Genomic DNA, 22,986 nt, shown 5'->3' with positions numbered 1-22,986 from the left:
CATAATAGTAGGCTTATACACATAAAATGTGTAACTCCTTATTTATAATTAAAAGTTTTGTTTAAAAATCATAAATTCGTCAAGTTTTAGTTACTCCAGTAGTATTGGTAATACTGAGTCTCACAAAAATGTACAAATCAATAACTTTTGCGTAAGTCATTGACTTTACTCAATCAATTGATAAATCCTAAACCAACCCAGTTCTGAGTGCCCAAGGACTCTTTCGCAGACTTAGGTCTTGCGGGGAACATTTCATTAAACAACCTGTAACTATTGTAGGCATTTTTAATTTTTTTTTTTTAAATAATCGAGTGTCTGCATGTCTTGAAATAGGCCTACAAGTGCTTTAACTTAAGTATCAGTTTTAATTCCTCCATCAAATAATAAACAACAGGTCAGAAATAAACAATCTGTTACGATTTTGCTATGGATTTACGAACATATCCATTGCAATTAAACTTGAACCAACTAGAATTGAAATTAATTTTCACTAATGTGAGCAGTTTATCTTCTTGTTTACTCAAATTATTTTGAGTTTTGGGTAAGGCTTAAAAATAACTATATATAGGCCTATTCGTATAAATGTTAAAATAAATTATAATTGTTATTGAACAACAAACAGACAGACACAGAAAGTCATGCACATCTTGTAACTCTAATAGACATTTTAAACAATTCTAAGTATATAAGGATATTATGTGTTTATGTTTGAACAAGGGGTGGGGAGAAATAACAGCTTTATCATTGTCACAATGTTCAGTGGTAAATCATGTGTAAAGCTGATAAGTAAAGTAACATCTCACTGGTGTTGTGCAAGATTATGAACATGAGTATATCATCAACTTAATATCTATTATCTTATCTTGTTATATCATCTTGTCATATCTTACTACTGAATCCATACTTATCTATAAGTATAAAAGAGGATGTTTGTATATATATTTGGCAGTGATAAGCTCAGACACCGCTGGACCGATTGCCACAAAACTTGGTACATACGTGTAGAATTTAATGGAATAGGTTTGTACACCTTTAATTTCGTTATCCGTCCAATTGGCTCCGCCCCAGTGGCTCTGGAGTTTCCCATGTTAACCTTATGAGAAATGGAATTAATGAATCTTAACAGCTGTTTCAATTAAACAAGTTGGTTCTGTTCTATGATGTTCAATAGCATTAAAGTTACAAGGATTACCAACAGGGTGCTGCACTATTATTTCTTTTACATTTATGACAACAGCTAATTTGCAACCAAAAGGTGAGTGAGCATAGCGAACGAACTTCAACCTGGAGGCGAGTTAGCGTAGTGAACGAGCTAACCTCTGAAGGCAAGTGAGCGTAGCGAACGAGCTAACCTGAAGGCAAGTGAGCGCAGCGAACGAGCTCCAACCTAAAGGTGAGTGAGCGTAGCGAACGAGCTCCAACCTAAAGGTGAGTGAGCGTAGCGAACGAACTTCAACCAGGACGTGATTGAGCCATGCGAACGAGATCATCTTGAAAATTAAGAAGTTAAACGGGACAAAGCCCGCGGGTTACAGCTAGTGATATAATAAATATCTTGCCTTATTGCCATAAAAACTGTTTGGATTATTCGTTCGGTCCATTAAAAGAATTTAATTCTTATGGCAATTTATATTTTGCACCTTAAATTGATGTAAACTAAAGTTATTGGTTCAAAATAACCATACAAATTATTATTTTTTAATACAAAGTTCTATACCATTTGTACTATAAGATTTGACGTTTTCCTGTTTAGCACAGTCAATGTTGTAAAAGACAAAGCAAGGCTTAGCAACCAATCAGATGTTGAGTTTCTTGTACAGATTTGTTTTATAAGGCCGTCTGCCACGTGCTGCTGCCTCTTACTGTATACAAATAAATATTATGTCGGTTAGCTCGATAACTCGAGCAAAAATTATCTGATTTTGATTACATTTGGTACAAACGTGTAAACCTAATTTACCTTTTAATTTGAACGAGTTTGCGAACCAGCCTGATCGGACTATGGGGAAAAATGCGTTTTCCTATTTTTTTTTCTGCATTTCTTTTGAAACAATTTTGTAGAGCTTAAAAAACATATGATTTAGTATGTTAAAGTGTTATCATGCGCCTAATGGTTACAGAAAAAATTCAAAAAAATAGCAATTTTAAAATTTCTTTGTTATTCTTAAGGAGAATAAATAAACTGTTGTAGTTTGCCTATTCATAATCATATTTTGATCAAACTTGGAATATGCATTTATTTAATACTAAACAATCAATTAAAATTTCTCAAAAACACTTTATTATCTTCCCTGTTGCAGCAAACCTAAGTAATCTTTAAACTAATGATATTTAGATATGGAATAAATGTGATATTTTTAAGGAGATATTTTATTGTAAAAACAATTAGGCAAATTGAAATTCGCTTAGTCTGCAGGTTTTCTGCGGCGGGGTATTTTATTTTACTAAAATTGACAGCAACTACTAAGGTAAAATTAATCTGTACGAGGAAATATAACAGATAATTGAGGAATATTTCATTCGATATTGAAAAGGAATGAAAAGTATAATGGAGATAAACATATTGCTATAGCTTGCTGATTGTTATTGACTCCATCAATGGATCATCCCCATACTTAACATATTATAAAAATTAGCTCAGTTTTTTGACAGAACGGTTTACTACAAGGGTAAATGTTGGATCCTGGCTACAAAAATTAACAATTTTAAAATATTCAATTTCCCATTCAAATATTTATAAGGTTAAAGAGAAGTAAACAAATAAAGAGTTATAAAATGAAACATTTTGAAAGCAGGTCTTAAAGTAAAGCCAAAGGCAGTTCACTTAATTTGCCTTGTTTTCAAAATACACCGTCCAATCTTCTAATTAGTCTCTTTGTCTTTATTTAACAACAGAAAATCAAAGGAACTGAACAATTTTTAGTTACTCGTAACTTGACTTTAATTAATTACAGGTAGAACAAAGACTCCCCTCAAAGGGTCATTGTATTTGCAAATATCATGATTTCTTTAATTAATCGTGGCAAAATTTCTAACCATAGCCTACTATTGAATACTGTAATAGCATAGATGAAGTAATATAATAGTTTGTTTTAAGATTTGTTTAATATTTTGGATAAATCAAATTAAAATTAGTCACAATTAGTGTCTAGAGCTTTTGCAAACATGTTTTTGTCATACCATAACATTGAATAGAAGAAAAAAACACCATCCATTCAAATTCATATATATATATATATATATATATATATATATATATATATATATATGTGTGTGTGTCCGTTAGCACGATAACTCGAGCAAAAATGATCCAATTTTTATGAAATTTGGTATAAACGTGTAAACCTACATTTATTCGAATGAGTTCGCGAACCAGCATGATCGGACTATGGGAACGGGGGTTTACGGGGGGTTTTATGGGGTAAAAAAAGGTTTTTCCCATTTTTGACCCAAAAAACATAAAATTTAGCAATTTCTTTCCAAACCATTTTGTAGGGCTTAAAAAATAATTTAGTAAATTGAAGCGTTGTTATGCGCCTAATAGTTCAGAGAAAATTTAAATTTAAAATTCCCATGTTATTCTTATGGAGAACAAGTAAACTGTTGTAGTTTGCGTGTTTATGAACATATTTTGATCAAATTTGGAAAATACATTAATTTCTTACTAAACTACAGTATTACCATTTTACAACAAAAAACCATTTTTATCCTCCCTGTTGCAGCAAACCTTAGTACTCGTAGGACTGGTAGGACTGTAGGACTGGTCCAAAATTGACAGCTATTACAACATATTTTATTGACCTGAACTGTTTACAGTATAGGCTAAAGTGTAAATATGTCAAGTAGTGTTGAACTAATTTTTATAAGTTAACGGCATACTGAATAATTACCTAGCTATTCAGTAATAAATATGCATTTCATGTTCAATACAGGCAACAGCTTAGTGGTTAAAACATCAAATTTAAACTTTTATTCAATATTTTTGTACGATGTTCTACTTATTTATTAACTTGGTGAAAATGTAGTACAGTATTTGCTTTTAATTAAACAGTAAAAAAGTCAAGAGGCAATGATTCTTTCATTACCAAGCAATCAAGCATAGGTGTTCTTATCTGCTGCAGCACGAAATGAAAACCAGGAAAAAGCATACAGTTGATGGGCAGAAAATGTTTTTGGAAACAAGAAAAGTTAGATTGAGTTTGGAAGTATAAACGATTGCATTGTCACCGGCACTGTTGAAATAAGGTTTGTGGTAAATTTATTCACATGTTAACTTTTTAAGCCACCACTGTTGACACTTTTAGGTTTTATTTCAAAGCTGCGACCATTACTTTTAAATCTAATGTAAGATTATTTTATACTGTAATTAATTGTTATATATTTATATTTTCACACCATCCTTAATTAATTGTCCTGAAACCTTTAGTGTGAGGCTTTTATAAAAAAGTACACACACAGAGAGAATTCTACCAGAAGGATATGATTAAATAACACTTTCTTTTTATTATAATAGTTTTATTTCTGCATTTGTACACAGGGACGTTATTCAACACAACACATTATTTTACAAGACGAGAAATGCCACAAAAAATATAAGTATTTATTTACATCTTATTGGCAATTCATTAACTGTTAGTACTTTTTATTACAAAACTAATTTACACCAAAGAGCATTTCAGAGTTCTTTTTTTATAAAAATACCCTCACCGCAGCAAACCTGCCAACTAAGCGAATTTCCATTTGTCTGAATTGATTTTCAATTAAATCTATTTAAATAACATTAGGTTTAATGAGTACCTAGATTTGCTGCTACAAGGAAACTAATAAAGTGTATTTTTTTGTAAAATATTAACAGCTTAGAATAAAATTAATAAATTTGCCATGTTTGATCAATAAACATATCCATAGTAAAAATATATCCATAAACAAGCAAACTACAACATTTTACAATATTCCCCATAAGAATAACATGGGAATTTTAAATTTACGATTTTTTTAACTTTCTCCGTTACCAATAACCAAAACTCTTTGATATCATTAATTATTTGTTTTTTTAAGCTCAATAAAAAGGTCTAGAGAGAAATTGTCAAATTTTGTGTTTTGAGGATCAAAAATGAGAAACCCCATTTTTTACCCCATAAAACCCCGTTCCCATGGTCTGATCATGCTGGTTCGCAAACTCATTCAAGTTTTTCCTGCCTTACACCTTAAAACCAAATTTCATCAAAATCGGACAAAAATTACTCAAGTTATCGCGTTCACGGACGTATATAATAATTTATATACATATATAATAATTTGAACGAATGGTGTTTTTTACCTCTGGGGACATCCAAATGAAAAAGTAAATCGGTCCCGAGTCTAGGTCTTACCGTGCCACCTACGGTAATAGCTACTTCCCTCAAGGGAAATTTGCTACAAAGTACAATAAAAAAAAATTAAAATTAAAATGAGAACAGTGTTTTTTTTTTAGATGGTTTTAATGACATTATGATATTTTTCATTAACTTAAATTGTCCTCAACCATTTTACATAGATAATAAACTTTCATAACAAGACAGTGTCTGAACATAAAACTTTCAATTAACTATGAAATAAATTAATAACGTCAGTGCAAAGTTTTGAGGATAGATTCTTTGACAAACACTTTCATATTAGACATTATTAAACAACCTTTTTACAAACAACTTTACACCAGCAATAATTTTATTTGGATTACCTAAAGAACAGAGGAACACAACCATTTGCGCCTAGAGGCTACACAAAGATTTAAACTAGAGCATTTTACTGTCAACTCAAACAATGATTTACTAAAACTGCTACTAAATCAGTTTTAGTAAATCACTGATTTACTAAAACTCAGTGATTTACTGATCAGTGATTTTTATTTATACTGAATACAAGACTATTGTATTTAATGTTTAGATGATTACACAATTTACAGCCTACTTTCCTCGTTTCTAATTTTGTTTGCACAAATCTATCTGAGCATTAATATTAATCATTACTAACAATCATTAATACTTAAAAAATTTTAAATTTCTTTTTTCCAAATAAATCTGACCAGACAATTACAGATCAAGTTTCTAATTCCAAATAATCGTCACATTAATTAATTGGACCTACTGCTAGATAAAAATAAATGTCCTTTCTAGTTTCTATACTTATAATACAAGTACCTATAGAAAGTATACTTACAATATAAATATAGAAAGGACATTTATTTTCATCTAGCAGTAGGTCCGATTAATGTTAATATTATAAACACAACATAATAAAATGAAGCAAATTTAGACAAGGCTGTTCTTATAGCAATAACCTCATTGTTGAATGTAGTTTCATAAGCTGCATTTACATCTTATGCAGTCTCTATAAGTTAGAATCTCATAAGGTAGAATCTTATGAGTTCTATTTTCATCTTTGGAACTCAAGTTGAAGTTTATATTTATTTTAAACTTATTTTTTAATTAGAGAAGGCACGCATACGCCCTAGCCTACTGTGTATTCCTGATTTGGCTTTGCTTCCACCCCGAGAAGGTCTCATAGGAGAGATAAGCCTCTGAATCACCCCTCCAAAAGACACCCTCTTGTCACCGACAGTTCTGTAAGCTGTTGTCTTCACTTCTTCATCTCCAAACCGTGGTCTCCTGATCCTCTGTAAGTCAATATTTTAATTATACACAGGCTTACCAAGACAAATCTACTTACAGCAGTCCCTCTTTCATCTGACCTTTCGTTTTCCAACCCTAAGAAACTGTCCCAAAATAATGTTAGTAACTTCTCCACAAACTTAACTCAACTACTGAGTATCCAATCGGGACTGGTGATGACATGTATGACTGGTCCAAAATTGACAGCTATTACAACATATTTTATTGACCTGAAATGTTTACAGTATAAAGTGTAAATATATTGAGTAGTGTTGAACAAATTTTTACTAATTTTACTAAGTTAATGCATCAATAGGCCTGCAAACTCAAGTATTTATTGGAAGAAGATAAGATAGCACGAGACAAAAATGGGTTTGTCATATATTTATATATATTATCGACAAACCTGTGTTACTGGTGTTTTTGATATCCTGCCAGAGTTCATTTGAAGACCTAATCTTGCTTTGGCACTTTTGTTTGAAACATTTTGTCGACTCTGAAGACCTATTCTTTCTTTTGCATTTAATTGCACAGCATTTTTTGGATTGGCTGAAAAATACCAAAGTTTTTGTAAAATAAACATAGTATGCAAAACAAATCATAAAATTTCTCCATTATGGACTAGGTATCAGCACTTACTTGTGCAATACTTGAAAAGCTGATCTTGAGAAAATCCTATCTACTGTATTAGGTACTCAAAAGCCCTGTCTCATAAACATGTCAAAAAATGTTTAGCTATAGCATTTTAAAATGGACATACCGCAATTAAACCAGTAAATAACCATGGGGCTTTACGGACTAATGCCTAATCCAGGAAGTAAGTTCAAAAATACATGTTTCAAAAGTAAAAGTCACTTATTTTTTAATAAATAACTTCTTGATCAGCTTTAACTTATCTTGGCTTGACTTATTTTTGATCAAACAAATAAGTTATTTAATTTCTGTGGCTATATTTGAAATTTAAATTAAATTTGATGTCAAAGATAAGATTTTTCAATCCCTTCAACGTGGTTTTAGACTAATTAAGTTTATAAGAGACTGGCTTCTTTTAACTGATATTTGGCGACTGTACATTGTATCAATATCAAAAGTATGCAAATAATACTTGTTCTCTTGCTTATGAGCCGAAAGTATAGTCAACAATAACTCAAACTTCTCTGCAAAATTTGAAAACTCTCAAACTTCTCTGATAGAATCCTTCATATCAGACCGAGACATACTTTAATACTTTACATAATACTTTATTATTAAATGGCGACCATACAAAGTAGGTATTTTAAGCCAAGTATGAATGGAGATGAGTGTAGGATGAGTGGCGCAATCTTGTAGTCTTGTTAGTGACTAAGGCCGACATTCCTCAGACACAGCTGTTAATTAATAGCCCATACAGTTAATGGCAACTAAGGGAAAGGGACCTACAGTTTATAGTGGAATCCGAACCACATAACCGACACCTCGGGATCTCCGACCCTCAGTGGTTTTAGATTATTGCGGCCAAACTAACCCAAGCGTTCAGACTTAAAATATTACTCTCCTGCACTAAATAACTGTTTTTTGTGTTTGTTTTTTTTCATGTAGCCTAAGCTCAAAATAAGTTAAATTCAGTGTATATTATTTTCATTAGTAGGTACTTTTGTTTAATTTGTTTTATTGTTAGGTCCCATTAAAATGATACGATGTATTTCAGTAGGCCTATAGTATTATACAGTAATAATTAATCGAGAGGGGATCCAGGGACAAATTGAGCAGTTAAATAGGGTAAAAAACTTGTTTCCGAGGCAAAATGAATCCAGAGCAATATCCATTAACCTTTTCAAGATTATGTTTGTTTGGAACAGTTCTGGCGAATAGAACTACTAATTTACAAGAAATGAATTGATTTTAGATCTAAAATATGAATAGTGATTTACCTACCTCAGTCACATTACAGTTAACAATGAAAAAAGTAGCCTATTTAAAATAATGCTCATATACTGTTTAGTCTTTTGTTTACAATCTGACAGTGGTTCAACATTTAACTGACAAATCAGCTGTTAGATTACAATTCTCATTCAAACCGTTAGAAAGAAAGTTATTTTTTAGTTGGTCAGGTAACTGGATCTTTGAAAATGGACTCCAGAAATAGATTAAACGTGAGGGTACAAAGCCCTAAAGGAAATTGCCGTTTTCATCAACATCCGTAGGTAGGCCTACACTAGATCCTAAGCCCCTAAAGATATTCAACGAACCCAATTAAAAGTACAGTATTTACAATTTTTGCTAATGATTATTTCATAATATGTATTAGTATTCATGGTTGCGTGTATTGTGGCCCAGACCTGTCATAGTCGGATATGAGGGGTTCTACTGTAATGTCTAAAACTACTATAATTATTTAATGCACATACCGAAAATTCCTTCACTATTGGGGTTCAAAAAACTACCATTGGTAAGATTTTTCCTGATTAGTTTCGGCCTTTGGATGGCTTTAAATGATGTGTCTACACTTCCAACCCGCATTTTAATATTCTTCTGGATCAGAGGATTTGTTGCGGCTCTGAGCTTTACTGGAACTTCGGGTTCATCTGCTCGCATGGTTATGACTTCTGAAAAAATAGGTAAATGATTAAAAATAAAACCCATTTTAATTATTAAATAGGTAAATGATAGGTGGATGATGGTTGTGATAGTTTGATAAATTTAAACTTCAAACATGCATTTATATTTCCTCATGGAAAATTTAAAGTTTTCATAATAATTCAAATATGCCTGTACATTTTATTTTCTACTGCACTTACAAACAAAACAGAATTTACATTGGGCCAATTTTTTTAAATATGATTCTTAAGTTTGTATTCCACCATCCCCTCCATTATTCTGACGTTAAATAGTTTGAATTTAAATGGTCTTAAGTAGTTGGACGGACTACAGCTGTTTTTTACCGAGTACGTAATCAGATCTGAATAAAAACTAGTTGTGCTGTCTGTTGAAGTTATCCAGTGTTCAAAAAAGACACTTAATAAATCAACACAGAGAGGCAAAAGGGCAAACATCTCCTGTCCTGATAATCTGACGTTATTTTGGACCTAAATGAGTCCAATCCAGTACAAAACATCAGTAGGTACTAAACAGCTGTACACTAAGTTTGTTTAGACTTTGAACTGTGTACCAATGATTTAAATCCCTTTACTGCCAGTCATGGTCTTCATTATCTATGAGAGAGAAAACTGTTTTCACTCACTTTTGGTAACAGTAGTCTGAGGCCGTGCTGTCGTCGCAGGATATTTGAGCACCCCAGCGTACGGCAGAGCTGTCTTCGTCACTGCCTCTTGAGTGACGTCCCCGAGGCGGTTAAACACAGAGCTTGACTACAACACATTCAAAATGTGTTATGTCACAGTAAACAAGCATTTTTTTTATGTAAAGGCATTGATGCTGTTTCAGTAACTTAACTAAAGATGCGAGGGGGCAGGGATGAGGGGTGAGGGGTTTTAATGTTTTCTATCTCAGAAAACTTAAAAGTTAACATTCAAAGTAACAAAATCAAGATTCAATTTTTTTTATTATGAAGCTAAAGCAAAGTTTATGTTTATAGAGAGGCGTACTTTAAAAACATCTTATTTTAACAATTTTTACAGCTAACAAATTATTTGCTTAAAAATAACAATCATAACTACCCATGTTATATCATGGGAATGAATGGTTGGATTAGAAGTTTTATTATTAGGAAGTATCTAGAATTAAGGTACATTAAAACCTCACTAAGTAGACAATTTTTGACTCAGAGATTGAGGGTTGTCAACATAATATAACAACAATAAAATACTGTACATTGTCAACATAAAATACAAATGTGTAAACTTGTAACTAGCCTATTTATTGTCAAGTAATCTTTATATGAACCCCAGTTAATAAGGTGGGGAACATTGCAAGTTGTAAGGCTCACCCTTCAAGGGGGGGAGGGGTATTACCATTCCTTGGTTTGAAAGGTTAAGATAACTTACATATATTAAAAAAGTAACACAAATTTGTTATTACCTTGGGCGGAGGGATATCAATGTTGGCAACTATCTTAACATTGTCCGTCGGCAGACTAACGCTACCTATTGTTCTTGTAAACCTTGTCTCTATTTCTGGCTTGGATACTTCTGTCGTACTGGACACTTGAGGAACACTAGTTTCTACTCCGAGTCTTTCAAACACTGTCTTCTTCGAGGGAGGCAGTTTTGGACCTAAAATAAGAACACAATTGAAATTGTTATTTACTTATACTTTTTTTATTATATTTAGCAAGAGTAAAATGTTTCAGGTTTGGTTTAGCTTAGTGATGTGACGAGTTGAGTTGGCGAGTTGAGTTGACTCGAGTCAAGACCCGAGTCGAGTCATCTCAATTACAACTCGAGTTGGTACGAACTCGTACGGAGATTTCCGAAGCTACACGAACTCGTAACGTAATGAGTCCGACTCACAAAACGAAACCGAACTCATACGGAGAAAGACGAACCTACACGAACTTCGAGTCAACTCGACTCGCATAGCTGACACGCTATTGGCCAGTACCGAGTCGGCCGACTCGCAAAACTAACGAACTCGGAACGTCTCCAGTCGAGTCGACTCGTAAAGCTGACACGCTATTGGCCGCTACCGAGACGGCCGACTCGCAAAACTATAACCCTATTGGTCGACACCGAGTCGTTGCGGACTCCCATGATGCATTGGTTATGGGTCGAGTTTCGAGTTGAGTCTGACTCGACTCGTAACTGGAGTTCACGGCAGTTGGCGAGTCGAGTCACTCGAGTCAGTAAAGTACCCGACTCGTCACATCACTAGTTTAGCTCTGCTGACAACATCATTGCTTGAAAGGTACAAGCTTCAGACAGAGCCAAGCAAAGTAGACACTCTTGCAATCTACGTTCATACACTCAATAGGGGCTGAACCTTTTCCAAGAGAACTTCTGTAGCTTTGTACAAATTAAGACCGGCTGTTTCATAACCAAGTATCATGTATTACCAGCCCAAAGAACAAGGACAGCTAGGTCTATTTTCAAACCATCAAACATCTGACTGCTTAGGATTGAACAAGCAACCTCTGATAACTCACCAATCTGCTACCTCGCTGTATTAAATATATCAAATAAGTTTTTCAATCCTGTTGTATACTATAGCCAACATGATTTGTTGTGGCTATGCTTGTATTCAGAATTGTTTTAATTTTGTGTTTGCGTTGGTTTTAGTCTACGTTTTTACTTTTACATGGTTAATTCAATTATTTAAATGGTCTCCTATAATGCTATAAGTGAGGTAAACTTCTTATGGAGGTTTGCAGTATTTAACATACAAAAATAAGGGTATTTGAAAATGACACTATTGTTAAGCAAAGTAACTTGTTATAGAGGGTGTATTGTCTTGTCATTGAGGTTCCAAATAGACAGATGAGCCGATACAGTAAAAAGATCCATGCAGGGCACAGAGTGTGCAACTTAACATTCTTACATAGAGCAGTTGTATGGTAAAAAAATAAACGAATCCTTACTGTAACACACAATAAAACTCACCCATACGTTGGCTTTCTGTAGATGTCTTTTTTGAGACCGGAGCGTCTACTTGCTGGCTTTCCTGAGTCCGGTGAAGTACACTCCTGCCAGAGTTTGAGCTCAAGTTTACCGCTTTACTAGGTCGTTTCTTGGTGTACAAGTCATCTTCATCCATTGGTTCATTTTCAAGGTGTTTTCTTTTTAAATGTTGACTCAGCGTCTTTCTTTCCAATCCTATATAAAATGTACACAAACGTGAAAGTTACACACATACAATAAACTTTACAAAATACGAGTTCAGTTACATACCAAAGTGGCTACTTGGACCCCAGTTGCAAGATGGAGTATAGGTGGGTTAGACTGAGTGATGACATAACTGTAACCGGTTGCCGCCTTTCCTCCTAAAACGTGTTGAGACACAATTTGTTGTCATTGGTTTCTTTTTTAAAATGCTTTTTCATTCTTTCTCAACACGCCTCACGTCTGGATTCCCACCACCACCAGGGTTACTGTTACGTCATCACTCAGTCTTAGGGGTGGGCGAGTACTCGACCTTCGAGTTAGTACTACTCGAAAATTCGAGTCGAGTAGTTACAAATAGTGCCACTTCACGATTTTCTACACCCATATTTAATCAATTAATTTTTTTTTTTTGTGTAGATGCCTTATTTAATCCCCATTCCTACAAAAAACAACTATCTAACCTCATATAGGTTAGACCAGCGTAAACCAAATGTTCAACAATCCCCCATCGTCATTCGGCAGAGCTAGCAATAGGACTACTAACATACTTTCACTTTCCTACAACAGTCAACAATACATCTCGATAACGATACAGTAAGTTGAAATAAAGCATTGAATGAATCTATCGAATTGCAATAGTCGATAGTCAACAAGGGAGTCTCGTGACTAGTATAACAATGGCAGACGATTCTTGAAGATATTATAAAGTAGGCCTACAGTATCAGATTTAGTTTTAACTGCCATACAAATATTTTATACCAAATTATAGAAATAACAAAATATTTTATACCAAAATATAGAAATACAACAAATAAAAATAACCTATTGTAGCATAATATTTTTTCACATTAATCGGTATTGGTGTTAAGTGTTACAAACCGATAAGTTACTGCAAGGAACATCAATGCCAGGGCCGGATTTCCCAATAGGCCCGGTAGGCCCGGGCCTATGGGCGCAAGCTCCCAGAGGGCGCACGGCCGAGAGGAACAAATATTTTTTAATATCTAAAAATAAAATAAATAGCCATAGCTTAACATATTTTGCTAGTTGATAAAAAAGAACTCTTGCTAATAAAGCATTATAATTTTGAAATTCATTGGAAGAAGTAACTGTTAGAAAATTTTAACTATTTTTCAACATTAAGCATCAATTTCGTTACACATTGGTTATACGGGAGTAGGCTGTAGGGATGTTGTCGAGCGGAGTGGTACGCATCGTATTGCCACTGTAATCTTTGCACATCGAAGTATATACTTCGATGTCTTTGCACTGCCACCATGCCGGCCGGCTCGGCGCTACTGATCGGAGTGATTAGGGGCGCATGCGTGTTAGACACCATTACCACCCTCACTACACAAAAAGAAAATTTATTAACTAATCTTTTGATTAGTTTACCTGCAGGGTCAAGTTAAAATATTTAACACGTTTTGTTGAATATTAAAAATATGATAAGTTTCTTTAAAATTCAATAACGAAAAAATATTTATCTGAGTTTGCAACAGGATTTAGAAAAATTAAATCCCCTCCAAAGCACCATTAATGGTGTAATTTTCTCATCAGCTCAGACCTGAGGATAATTATGGTCGGCAGGACTATTACTTTGGTTTGCTTTGCAAATATAATCTGGATGCAGTACTACCATAGCTTAACCATAAACTCAAGTCGACTTTTTATCACATTGTTAATTCTAAATATTGTTTTTCATGTCTAGTTCATATATGTTGGTGACACTGGAAGTTACTTTTGACGTAATACATGTTGTTTCTAGGTATTATTTTAGGGATAGTTCTATGTTGTGTGTTTTAATTTCTTGTAATATAACCAGGGGACGACCTATTGTTTATGATTACATCGTTTTATTTTGGACAAACTAGGTTTAAATAACTTAAATAAAAAGAATCGTTTTAAGCTAATTTCAGCTAAGGATGACAAATCTACTAAAATAGTATGTTTAATCTATGGTATCACACTGTTATGGAGTTCATGTTTTGGGGCGTAAAACCTGTATCAATGGGTATGCTTTTTTGCAAGAATGCTCTGTGGGTTGGATTGTTTTGTTTCAGTCCCACAAGCGTGAGCATTTGCCAAAAGCATAAAATTGACAAAAGTGTTTAAGACGGCATTTTGTTAAAGGCTAGCCAAGACAATTCTTCAAAAAACTTTCAATGATAACATTCCGAAAAGGAGAGGTGTTCAAGCAATTAACATAGGCCTATAGGCATGATATAGTTCTTAATAAAGGTTTGTAGGAAATAAACTGTGACCAGACTAGGGGGCGGAAAAATGATTTGGGCCTAGGGGCGCCAAAATGCTAAATCCGGCCCTAATCAATGCATCTGAATGACGCAATCTCATTGGGTCTTGGCAGAAAGAAAAGATCAGTTCCACTTTAAACTCAGTGTTGCCAGATGGACGATAATTTTTGTACTTTTACAACTGTGGTATTGGCGTAAACAAACTATAAGTATAATTTATTTTCTAATCAGTTTACATAAACATGATTAAAATTAGTCAAACTATTAATTTTTTTACAAAATAAAAGATATAGCAATTTTATTATAATTTTACCGACATTCTCCATAATGGTGTAATGATAAATAAGGCAACGTCAGCCCTGCAAAACAGCTGTTTGATGGGAAAACAAAGCAGAAGCAGAATGAGCAGACTGACTAGAGAGAGTGAGAGAGAGCAGATATGGTGACAGCTGGCGTAACAACAAAACAATGGATTGGAGTGATTGAAGCAAATACATATCTATGGGTTGTACCAATGAATAGACATAATTTTAAGGATTAAATTTGTTAGCACTAACCAGCTTTTGACTTGCTTGTGCTCTCAGTGGCAGCATTATTTATTACTTTACTTTTCACTCGCTTTTTGAGCTCTTCTAAGTTTGAGGAGGATTCCTTCTTAACTAGAGATTGCAAAACGTTCTTACTTTCTGACCCTGTAACAATTCCAAATAAAATTAATCAAACCCTTGTGAATATACCTAAATACTTAATGATAAGGACGGGTTAGCACAAGAACTTTTGAAGCTAATAAATGGGGATGAGTTAGCAGTAAGTGTAAGCATAAAAAAGGATTCATTAGGTCAAACAAATATGTATTTATTGAATTGTGTTAAATAGTTTATTCTATGCATTTTATTAGCCTTTTTATAGGTTAGTTTCATAATTAGGCCTACTTGTGATTTCTTATTTTCAACCTTCTGTCATTAATTGCCAATTATTTTAAAGTAAACTTATCACACACTTTTATAGAAATTTCTATATTTCGGCATTAGCCTTCTTCAGGAACAAACACAATAACAAATAGAAGTGTTTACCACTCTGAATCATATGGTTTTAGCAAAAATCCAAAATACATATAATTTATGAAGAAGTAAAAAAGAAAATGTTTTGATAGAAAGAAAGAAAAATTTTTATATATATATATATATATGTATATATATACTATCTCAAATTTAGACCGGAAGGTGTTTTAGATTTAAGTATTAATTGATGAGCTTGCTCAAGCTGTCTTAATTTCAAGTCTGGTGCGTCTTTCGCCAATTTTCTTATTCCTTTTAATGAATAACATTGTTCAAAATTTTGAGAATGCTCTCTCGCATGAATAGCCACAGGTTTTTGTTTATCAGGATGGTTTACATCATATCTGTGGCCATTCATACGAACTCTTAGAGCATTGGTGGTTTTGCCAATGTAGTCTTTAGGACAATTTTTGCATGAAATTTGGTAAATTACATTAGTAGACTCACAGGTGATGTTACTATTTATGTTATAACATCTTTTTGTTTGCCTGCTTGTGAAAGTTTTTGATGGGATGATTAATTTGCAAGTGGCACATCGTGGTTTGTTGCATTGATTACAGCCCGAAGGTTTTGCTGAGGGTTGGGAAGTGGGAGGTAGTTTGGGTTTTGAAAGAATGTCTTTTAAGTTAGGAGCTTTTTTGTATAATAGTCTTGGGGGTTTGGAAAACAAATTATGGGTCAGAGGTGAATTTGAAAGAATATTATGTGCCACTCTTAAAACATTATTAACTTTTTAAAGGCCAGGAAAGTATTGGGTGATGAATTTTGGATCTTTTTTGAAATTATCTGTGTTAGGATTTTTTGAGCTTTTTATTTGACTGTCTATTAAATTTTTAGGATAACCTCTTCTGTTAAGTGAATTGCTGAGTTTTTCAATATAATTTTGGTAATCACGATTTTCAGAACAAAGGTTTTTTGCTCGTATTGATAGGCTTTTTGGTATGGATTTTTTAATGGGCTGTAATCAATGCAACAAACCACGATGTGCCACTTGCAAATTAATCATCCCATCAAAAACTTTCACAAGCAGGCAAACAAAAAGATGTTATAACATAAATAGTAACATCACCTGTGAGTCTACTAATGTAATTTACCAAATTTCATGCAAAAATTGTCCTAAAGACTACATTGGCAAAACCACCAATGCTCTAAGAGTTCGTATGAATGGCCACAGATATGATGTAAACCATCCTGATAAACAAAAACCTGTGGCTATTCATGCGAGAGAGCATTCTCAAAATTTTGAACAATGTTATTCATTAAAAGGAATAAGAAAATTGGCAAAAGACGCACCAGACTTGAAATTAAGACAGCTTGAGCAAGCTCATCAATTAATACTTAAATCTAAAACACCTTCCGGTCTAAATTTGAGATAGTATATATATACATATATATATAAATTTTTCTTTCTTTCTATCAAAACATTTTCTTTTTTACTTCTTCATAAATTATATGTATTTTGGATTTTTGCTAAAACCATATGATTCAGAGTGGTAAACACTTCTATTTGTTATTGTGTTTGTTCCTGAAGAAGGCTAATGCCGAAATATAGAAATTTCTATAAAAGTGTGTGATAAGTTTATTTTGAAAATGATTAAGCCGTTTGGCAATATTATGAAGAAACAATTATTTTAAAGGAAATTGATACATTCGCTACTTCAAACAGTTAAGGTTTTGTGAGAATCTAGAAATGGTCGCCATTTCAATGAAAAGTATTGAAGTATAGATGATGGTTTTAAACCTACTTCTAGGAATAACAAACCCTTTTAGTATTTCTTTTGGTATTTGCTTCTCTAATTTGCCGATAAAACCTGAAGGTTTAGCCTACTAATTTGAACATCCCAAACCAATCCATCAAAACAAGAACTTGAATTAAATATAAAGGTTTTGATGATAATTTTTACTACATTATCTATTATTTGCAAATATTTAAGCTTAGGTTAATATTAGGATGTATTTCATACTTCCGGAGCCTTCAGTATGAGGGGTGCAAATGTTTGAAATGCTCAGGGCGCTAATTGAGAATTAAATGGTACAGGTGACGTACCATGATGATGATGATGACGATGATGATGAGATTTGTACTGGGACCGACTCGTTTACTTCTACCAATACTTTTGTCAAACTGACTTTTACCCTAACTTTAAGTACCTTAATGAAAAACTGTGGAATCGGATATATGAGGCCTAAGATTAACCCAAATTAGTATTAAATGTTATCTCTATACTTACACACTAGTTTTTTACTGGGTACTTGTGAGTCGTCCAACATTTCAACATCCTCATCCGAGTCGTCGGAACTACTACTGGTGCCACTGCTAGAGCTACTGCTACTAGACGACGATGACGAAGCAGGATCATCCTTACTCTTCAAGATAACTACTTTCCGCAGTTTCTAAATGGGACAAAAATGATTTTACTCATTTTTTGGGGGGGGGGGAGGTATAACAGTTAATTCAAATTTTTACTGAAAATTGTGAAAATAAGTTTAATCTAGGCCTTTTTGGAAGTGGTATACACAAATTTCACTCTTAAACTAATCTTGATACAAAAGTGGAGTAGGTACCATACTCAGGCTGTGTAATAAGCACAGAAAGGAACACCAAAGTACACACACAGAAAGTATTAGGTACGGTACACAAAAACATTTCAACATACAAATTAATTTTGCTGGTCTAAAAACAAATATTTAAAAAATAACTGATTTAACACAAAAGCTACCTGTAGGATGATTATATTTAAATTTTATCCCAGTCCATCTATGACTATGCCACTTTTTATAGTCATATAACACTTATGTGTGTTTTCATTCATATGATGTTCGCAATGAATAAAAGAAAAATCTTACCTTGGGAACCATGTGGTTAAATAGACAATAAATTAACGTGTGTCTAGATAATTTATTAGATTAAATCAAAGTACTGGGGGACCGACCCTTGCTTGGTTGTAGTTAATTGGGTTTTAAATAAAAACAATAGGCCTATATTGCAAAGAAACATTTTATAATTTTAAAAAAAATTATTAAAACCTGAAATTATGAAAACTTGATTGCTGAAATAATAACAACTTTGTAATGTAAAAGCACGCAATTAGACAAAAACAAGATAAATTTTAGCGAATTTCCCACACAGGGAATAAGCTACTACCGTAATCATGGTAAGACCTGGATGGTGTTTAGCGTACCTAGTTATACACCTACTTAATGGTTACGGAGAAAATTTTAAAAAATTTAAAATTCCCATGAAATGAAATGAAAATGATTTATTTAAACAGGCAAAGATAGGGCCACATGGCCCTCTCTTACACTTAACCTCTGGATAAAATATCCCCGCTGCAGCAAACCTGCCAAATAAGCAAATCTCCATTTGTCTGAATTTATTTCAATTAAATCTAGGGTGACCCGGGGCAATTCTGGCAGCCAGACGTGAACCTTAACTTTAACTGCTTGTACCGCGGTGAACATATTTTTCATTTTATTTTGACAATTACCATAGTAATTCTATGTTATTCCTCTAGTGTTTTCATATATTTAGACAACAATCTCAAACTCCCCTTAAGGGGGTTTGAGGTTTTTTTTTTTTGAGTGTCAGATGCCAGAATTGCCCCAACCTTGGGGCAATTATAGCAATACCTTATATTTTCCTTATTGTTTAAATTGCTCTGACATTGGGGCAATCATGGCATAGGCCTAATTTAGCTGTTTAAGATGGTGTTTTAATTTTTGTTCTATCTCTATTTATAAGGAAGTTGTGAATAAACCGGTAAGACAGTACAAGCGTACAAGGGCCTTAACCTCAAAACTTCTAGCAACAATAAACAATAAAAATAATCAGGCTGCCATAGAGTAATCTAAGCAAAAGGTGTTTACAAAGCCATCCAAATGAACTGAAATGAAACATATTACACATAACACACGTTGTTATACAATTTATTCTTTAATTTATACATTATTTGTATAAAGATATATAGCTGCCATAATTGCCCCGGGTTCTTTGCCACAATTGCCCCATAGCATATGAAAATGGGGCAATTATAGCACCCATTTAAATTTAAATATCTTAAAGGGATAACTGCTATTACTATTTTTGTTCATGAAGTTTTAAGTCTGAACAATTATCTTTGAGTATAAAAAAAAATAAAATATAAAATTCATAGGGAAAAAAAAATTAGCCGTGTGCGATGTTTCGATATCCTCGGGCTGTGGAAGAAAGTACTTTTTTAATCGCTAATAAAAATTACTGCAAACATTTTATTTTTACAAAAATGCTTTCCTATATATAGGAGGTATATGCTGAAATAACAAATATTGCTTCACTGATCTGTAAAGCTGAAATTTAAAAAAAATATAGGCCATTGCTATAATTGCCCCGTGCCAGAATTGCCCCGGGTCACCCTATTTAAATAACATTTGGTTTATCGAGTAGGCCTACCAAAAAAGTATAGATAGAAATTGAAAAATTTTTTGTTTTGAGGGTCAAAAATGAGTAAACCCAATTTTTAAGGATATATATTTTAGTGTAAATCCAACCAGGAAAATGGAAATTCGCTTAGTCTACAGATTTGCTGTGGCGGGGGTACTTATGATCTTGCTTAAGTTTAAGTGCTACTCGCACAGAACCTTTCTCCCCCTCTACTCATTGAAACCCGTTGTTCGACTTTTACTCTTACTAAAGATAGCAGATAAAAATATGATACATACAAACAAAATCATATTAGTTTCAAAATGACTTGTGACAACGATTTTTGGCTTTTCAATACTAACTTAAGGAAATTGAGATTCTGTTTTTTTTTTTTTTTTTTTTATTGGGATTTAGCATACGGTAATTGTTTTATGCCAATTAAAACACCCAGATGTAATTAGTTTACTTGGAATGCCTCACTTCAGGGATTAAATTTTGGTGGGAGAGGGCTAAGTAAAATAATCAGTATTTTATTGAAACTATTTTCCTCTACATCGAGTAATCTTCAGAGTAATCTTAATCTTTGCTCATCTTAGTTACAACTGATGTTTTCCCCTTTGCACTGTATTTTGTAATTTGCTAGTATTGCTAGTATACTGTGGATGGCTTGTTATAAACACATGTGAGTAGTGAAAATTCTTCTGTTTACTTACTAGCCTTACTATTTTAGTATGATTTGCCAGAAGTTGAGCATTAACTTTTAAACTCAACTAGAATATGGTATTTTGACTCTCTCAGGCCTTAAAATTCTTGTAGCAAAGGCAACCATATAGGAAAATGCAAATGTAGTGACCAAAATAGCTCTGTGAAAAATAAAACATAAACCTATAAACTTAGAAATAAATAGGCATAGAACCTAAATTGTGTAAAATGTAAAAAATAACATCGGTGGGTATACTATAGGCCTAGTGAATACAAAACATGGAATGGAATACGGTATTCAAATAAGCTTGTCAACAATTTACCAAAGGACTAGCCTATTAATTTATTAACAATTAAGTAGGCCTAACTTAATTTGTAATCCTGATAAAAAAAAAACTAAATAACATACAGTTAGTTAACTTAGGCTAGTGGCTAAGTTAGAGAAAACATTCAAATGAAAGAAGAAAAAAAGTTATGGCTTACGTCTTGGTGAACGGATTTTGCATGACGTAGAATTGCGATAATATCACCAATCAAAGTTATACCCATCAATCGCAAGTGATCAACAGTAAGATCAGAAAGCATGTCTTTACTGATTCTGTTCTCAGTAAATATATGTGCGTATGAAGCTCCAGTTTTGGTAGGAATTCCAGCGTCTTTAAAAAACTTTAACCATGTACCTGAAAAAGTCACACAAAACATGTAGGCTAAGTTTATCTTCAATTGACAGCATATTTTAAAAGTATTTTTTTATTATTCATTATATTTGCGCAGAAGCCATTTTCATTTAAGTTCTAGTTATGATTATTTTTAGATTGCAATTAATTTAGCTTGTATCATCTGTGAACATAGGCCTAGGTACAAAATTACAGACTTTTTTATATGAGCTGATTATCAAATGAAATATTAATTATAGGCCTACAGGGCAATTCATAACGAATGGTGCAAAATTAAACGTTTATTATGTCTATTTCCGTGATTTAAAACAGCTGATTGTTACCGTACACCAATAGAAAATGTGTTTTCAAGTTCGTTTTGACAAGGTTATGTTTTGTCTCGGTTGCTTAGTTGAGTACAACAAAGCCTGCTAACAAATAGCTACAAAAAACAAGATAAAGCATGTTAAATTTTACAATTTGCTCATACTCATGCTATTGTTAGTGTTCAGTGGAACTTTCTGGCCAAATTTAGGATGAAGGCTTCTCATCAGAACTGCATATTTTGTTGGGTGAGGCAATTTAAGACAACTGAATGTCTGTGTGACTGGAAGAGTTTGGGCCGTCCTCACACTTTAAAACTCCCCCAGACGCTGTGGAGAGAATCGAAGCTACCTAGTTCGCGCATTACAAGGTTTGAAGCTGTAATTACTGACAAGTTAAAATGCACAGAATTTTGCCATGGTACCTTAGATTTTATTGATATTCTTTGATTTTTATGACAGACTTTTTTGTACTTAACTAAGAAACAGAACCAAAACATAACCTTAAAAAAAAAAACTTAAACGCTCCCTCGGATGTAACAATGTGGTTACATTTTGAGTTAGGCCTACCGTATTTCAACACAAAGACCTAACTTATAGGATGTAGCCTATAATAAAATTACCCTATGCTACCATTTTGTATTTGTGTAGGTTATAGAGGAGTAATTTACTTGGCCTATGCTATGATCAATTAATACTAGCCAACTAGGTACAGCTTATTTTTAAGACTACGCAGGCCCACTAGGGCAACATTTAATAATTAGGCTCTAAGAGTAAGATCTAGGCTATTGAACAGTTACAAATTTACAATAAATATTCTCATCCGCGGCTTCGATGGCTCCCTTGATATTTATAGGTCCGAGTTGCCTCGTTAATTGGAGTTTTAATAGAGTACTGTAAGACAACTCACCACTTTCTTTTGTCTTATCCATTTTAATAACTGCAGTATTATTATATCCCAGTGAATCAGGACCTTAAAAAAGTTAGATCTTAAAACATGATACTGTTGTAACTCGACGAAAACTAATAATGCGAATCGCAAAGTATTTCACTATAGCTACAAAAATAACTAAACCTTGTTTCTTCAATCCAATCTTCTTATTTCTGTTTCTGTTTGACTTTTTCTGTCTCGCTTCCAGTGTTTCCATCCGCAAGAAAAAAATATCCCTGGGCCAACGTCAAAAAAT

The 22,986-nt window shown here is 33.3% G+C and overlaps 1 protein-coding gene across 1 annotated transcript; it reads right to left on the bottom strand.

Annotated features, from left to right (window-relative positions):
• Positions 1-4,518: 4,518 nt before the first annotated feature.
• Positions 4,519-22,899, bottom strand: LOC128987047 (uncharacterized protein C19orf47). Its single transcript, XM_054407714.1, has 10 exons — positions 22,710-22,899; positions 21,304-21,500; positions 17,951-18,113; positions 15,219-15,353; positions 12,185-12,397; positions 10,668-10,861; positions 9,871-9,997; positions 9,038-9,235; positions 7,057-7,199; positions 4,519-6,655 (listed from the first exon to the last, which is right to left on the bottom strand). The coding sequence occupies exons 1-10, from the start codon at positions 22,729-22,731 to the stop codon at positions 6,464-6,466; spliced, it is 1,584 nt and encodes a 527-aa protein (XP_054263689.1). The 5' UTR covers positions 22,732-22,899; the 3' UTR covers positions 4,519-6,463.
• Between the last annotated feature and the right edge of the window lie 87 nt (positions 22,900-22,986).

This window comes from Macrosteles quadrilineatus, unplaced genomic scaffold (assembly GCF_028750875.1).
Source record: "Macrosteles quadrilineatus isolate MER2022 unplaced genomic scaffold, UCM_ALF_1.0 Scaffold_2__2_contigs__length_208266976, whole genome shotgun sequence".
Classification (NCBI taxonomy): Eukaryota; Metazoa; Arthropoda; class Insecta; order Hemiptera; family Cicadellidae; genus Macrosteles; species Macrosteles quadrilineatus.
Note: the sequence above shows the minus strand (reverse complement) of the source record. Positions and strands in the feature narration are given on the sequence as shown.

What these genes read in the sequence shown, in the direction of transcription:
- LOC128987047 (XM_054407714.1), bottom strand. Translation starts at nt 22,731, where the DNA reads ATGGATAAGACAAAAGAAAGTG. An exon ending in TACAGAAAGCCAACGTATGG is followed by an intron (nt 10,862 to 12,184) that starts GTGAGTTTTATT and finishes TTCTTATTTTAG; the next exon opens with GTCCAAAACTGCCTCCCTCG. An exon ending in CAATAGTGAAGGAATTTTCG is followed by an intron (nt 7,200 to 9,037) that starts GTATGTGCATTA and finishes GGTATTTTTCAG; the next exon opens with CCAATCCAAAAAATGCTGTG.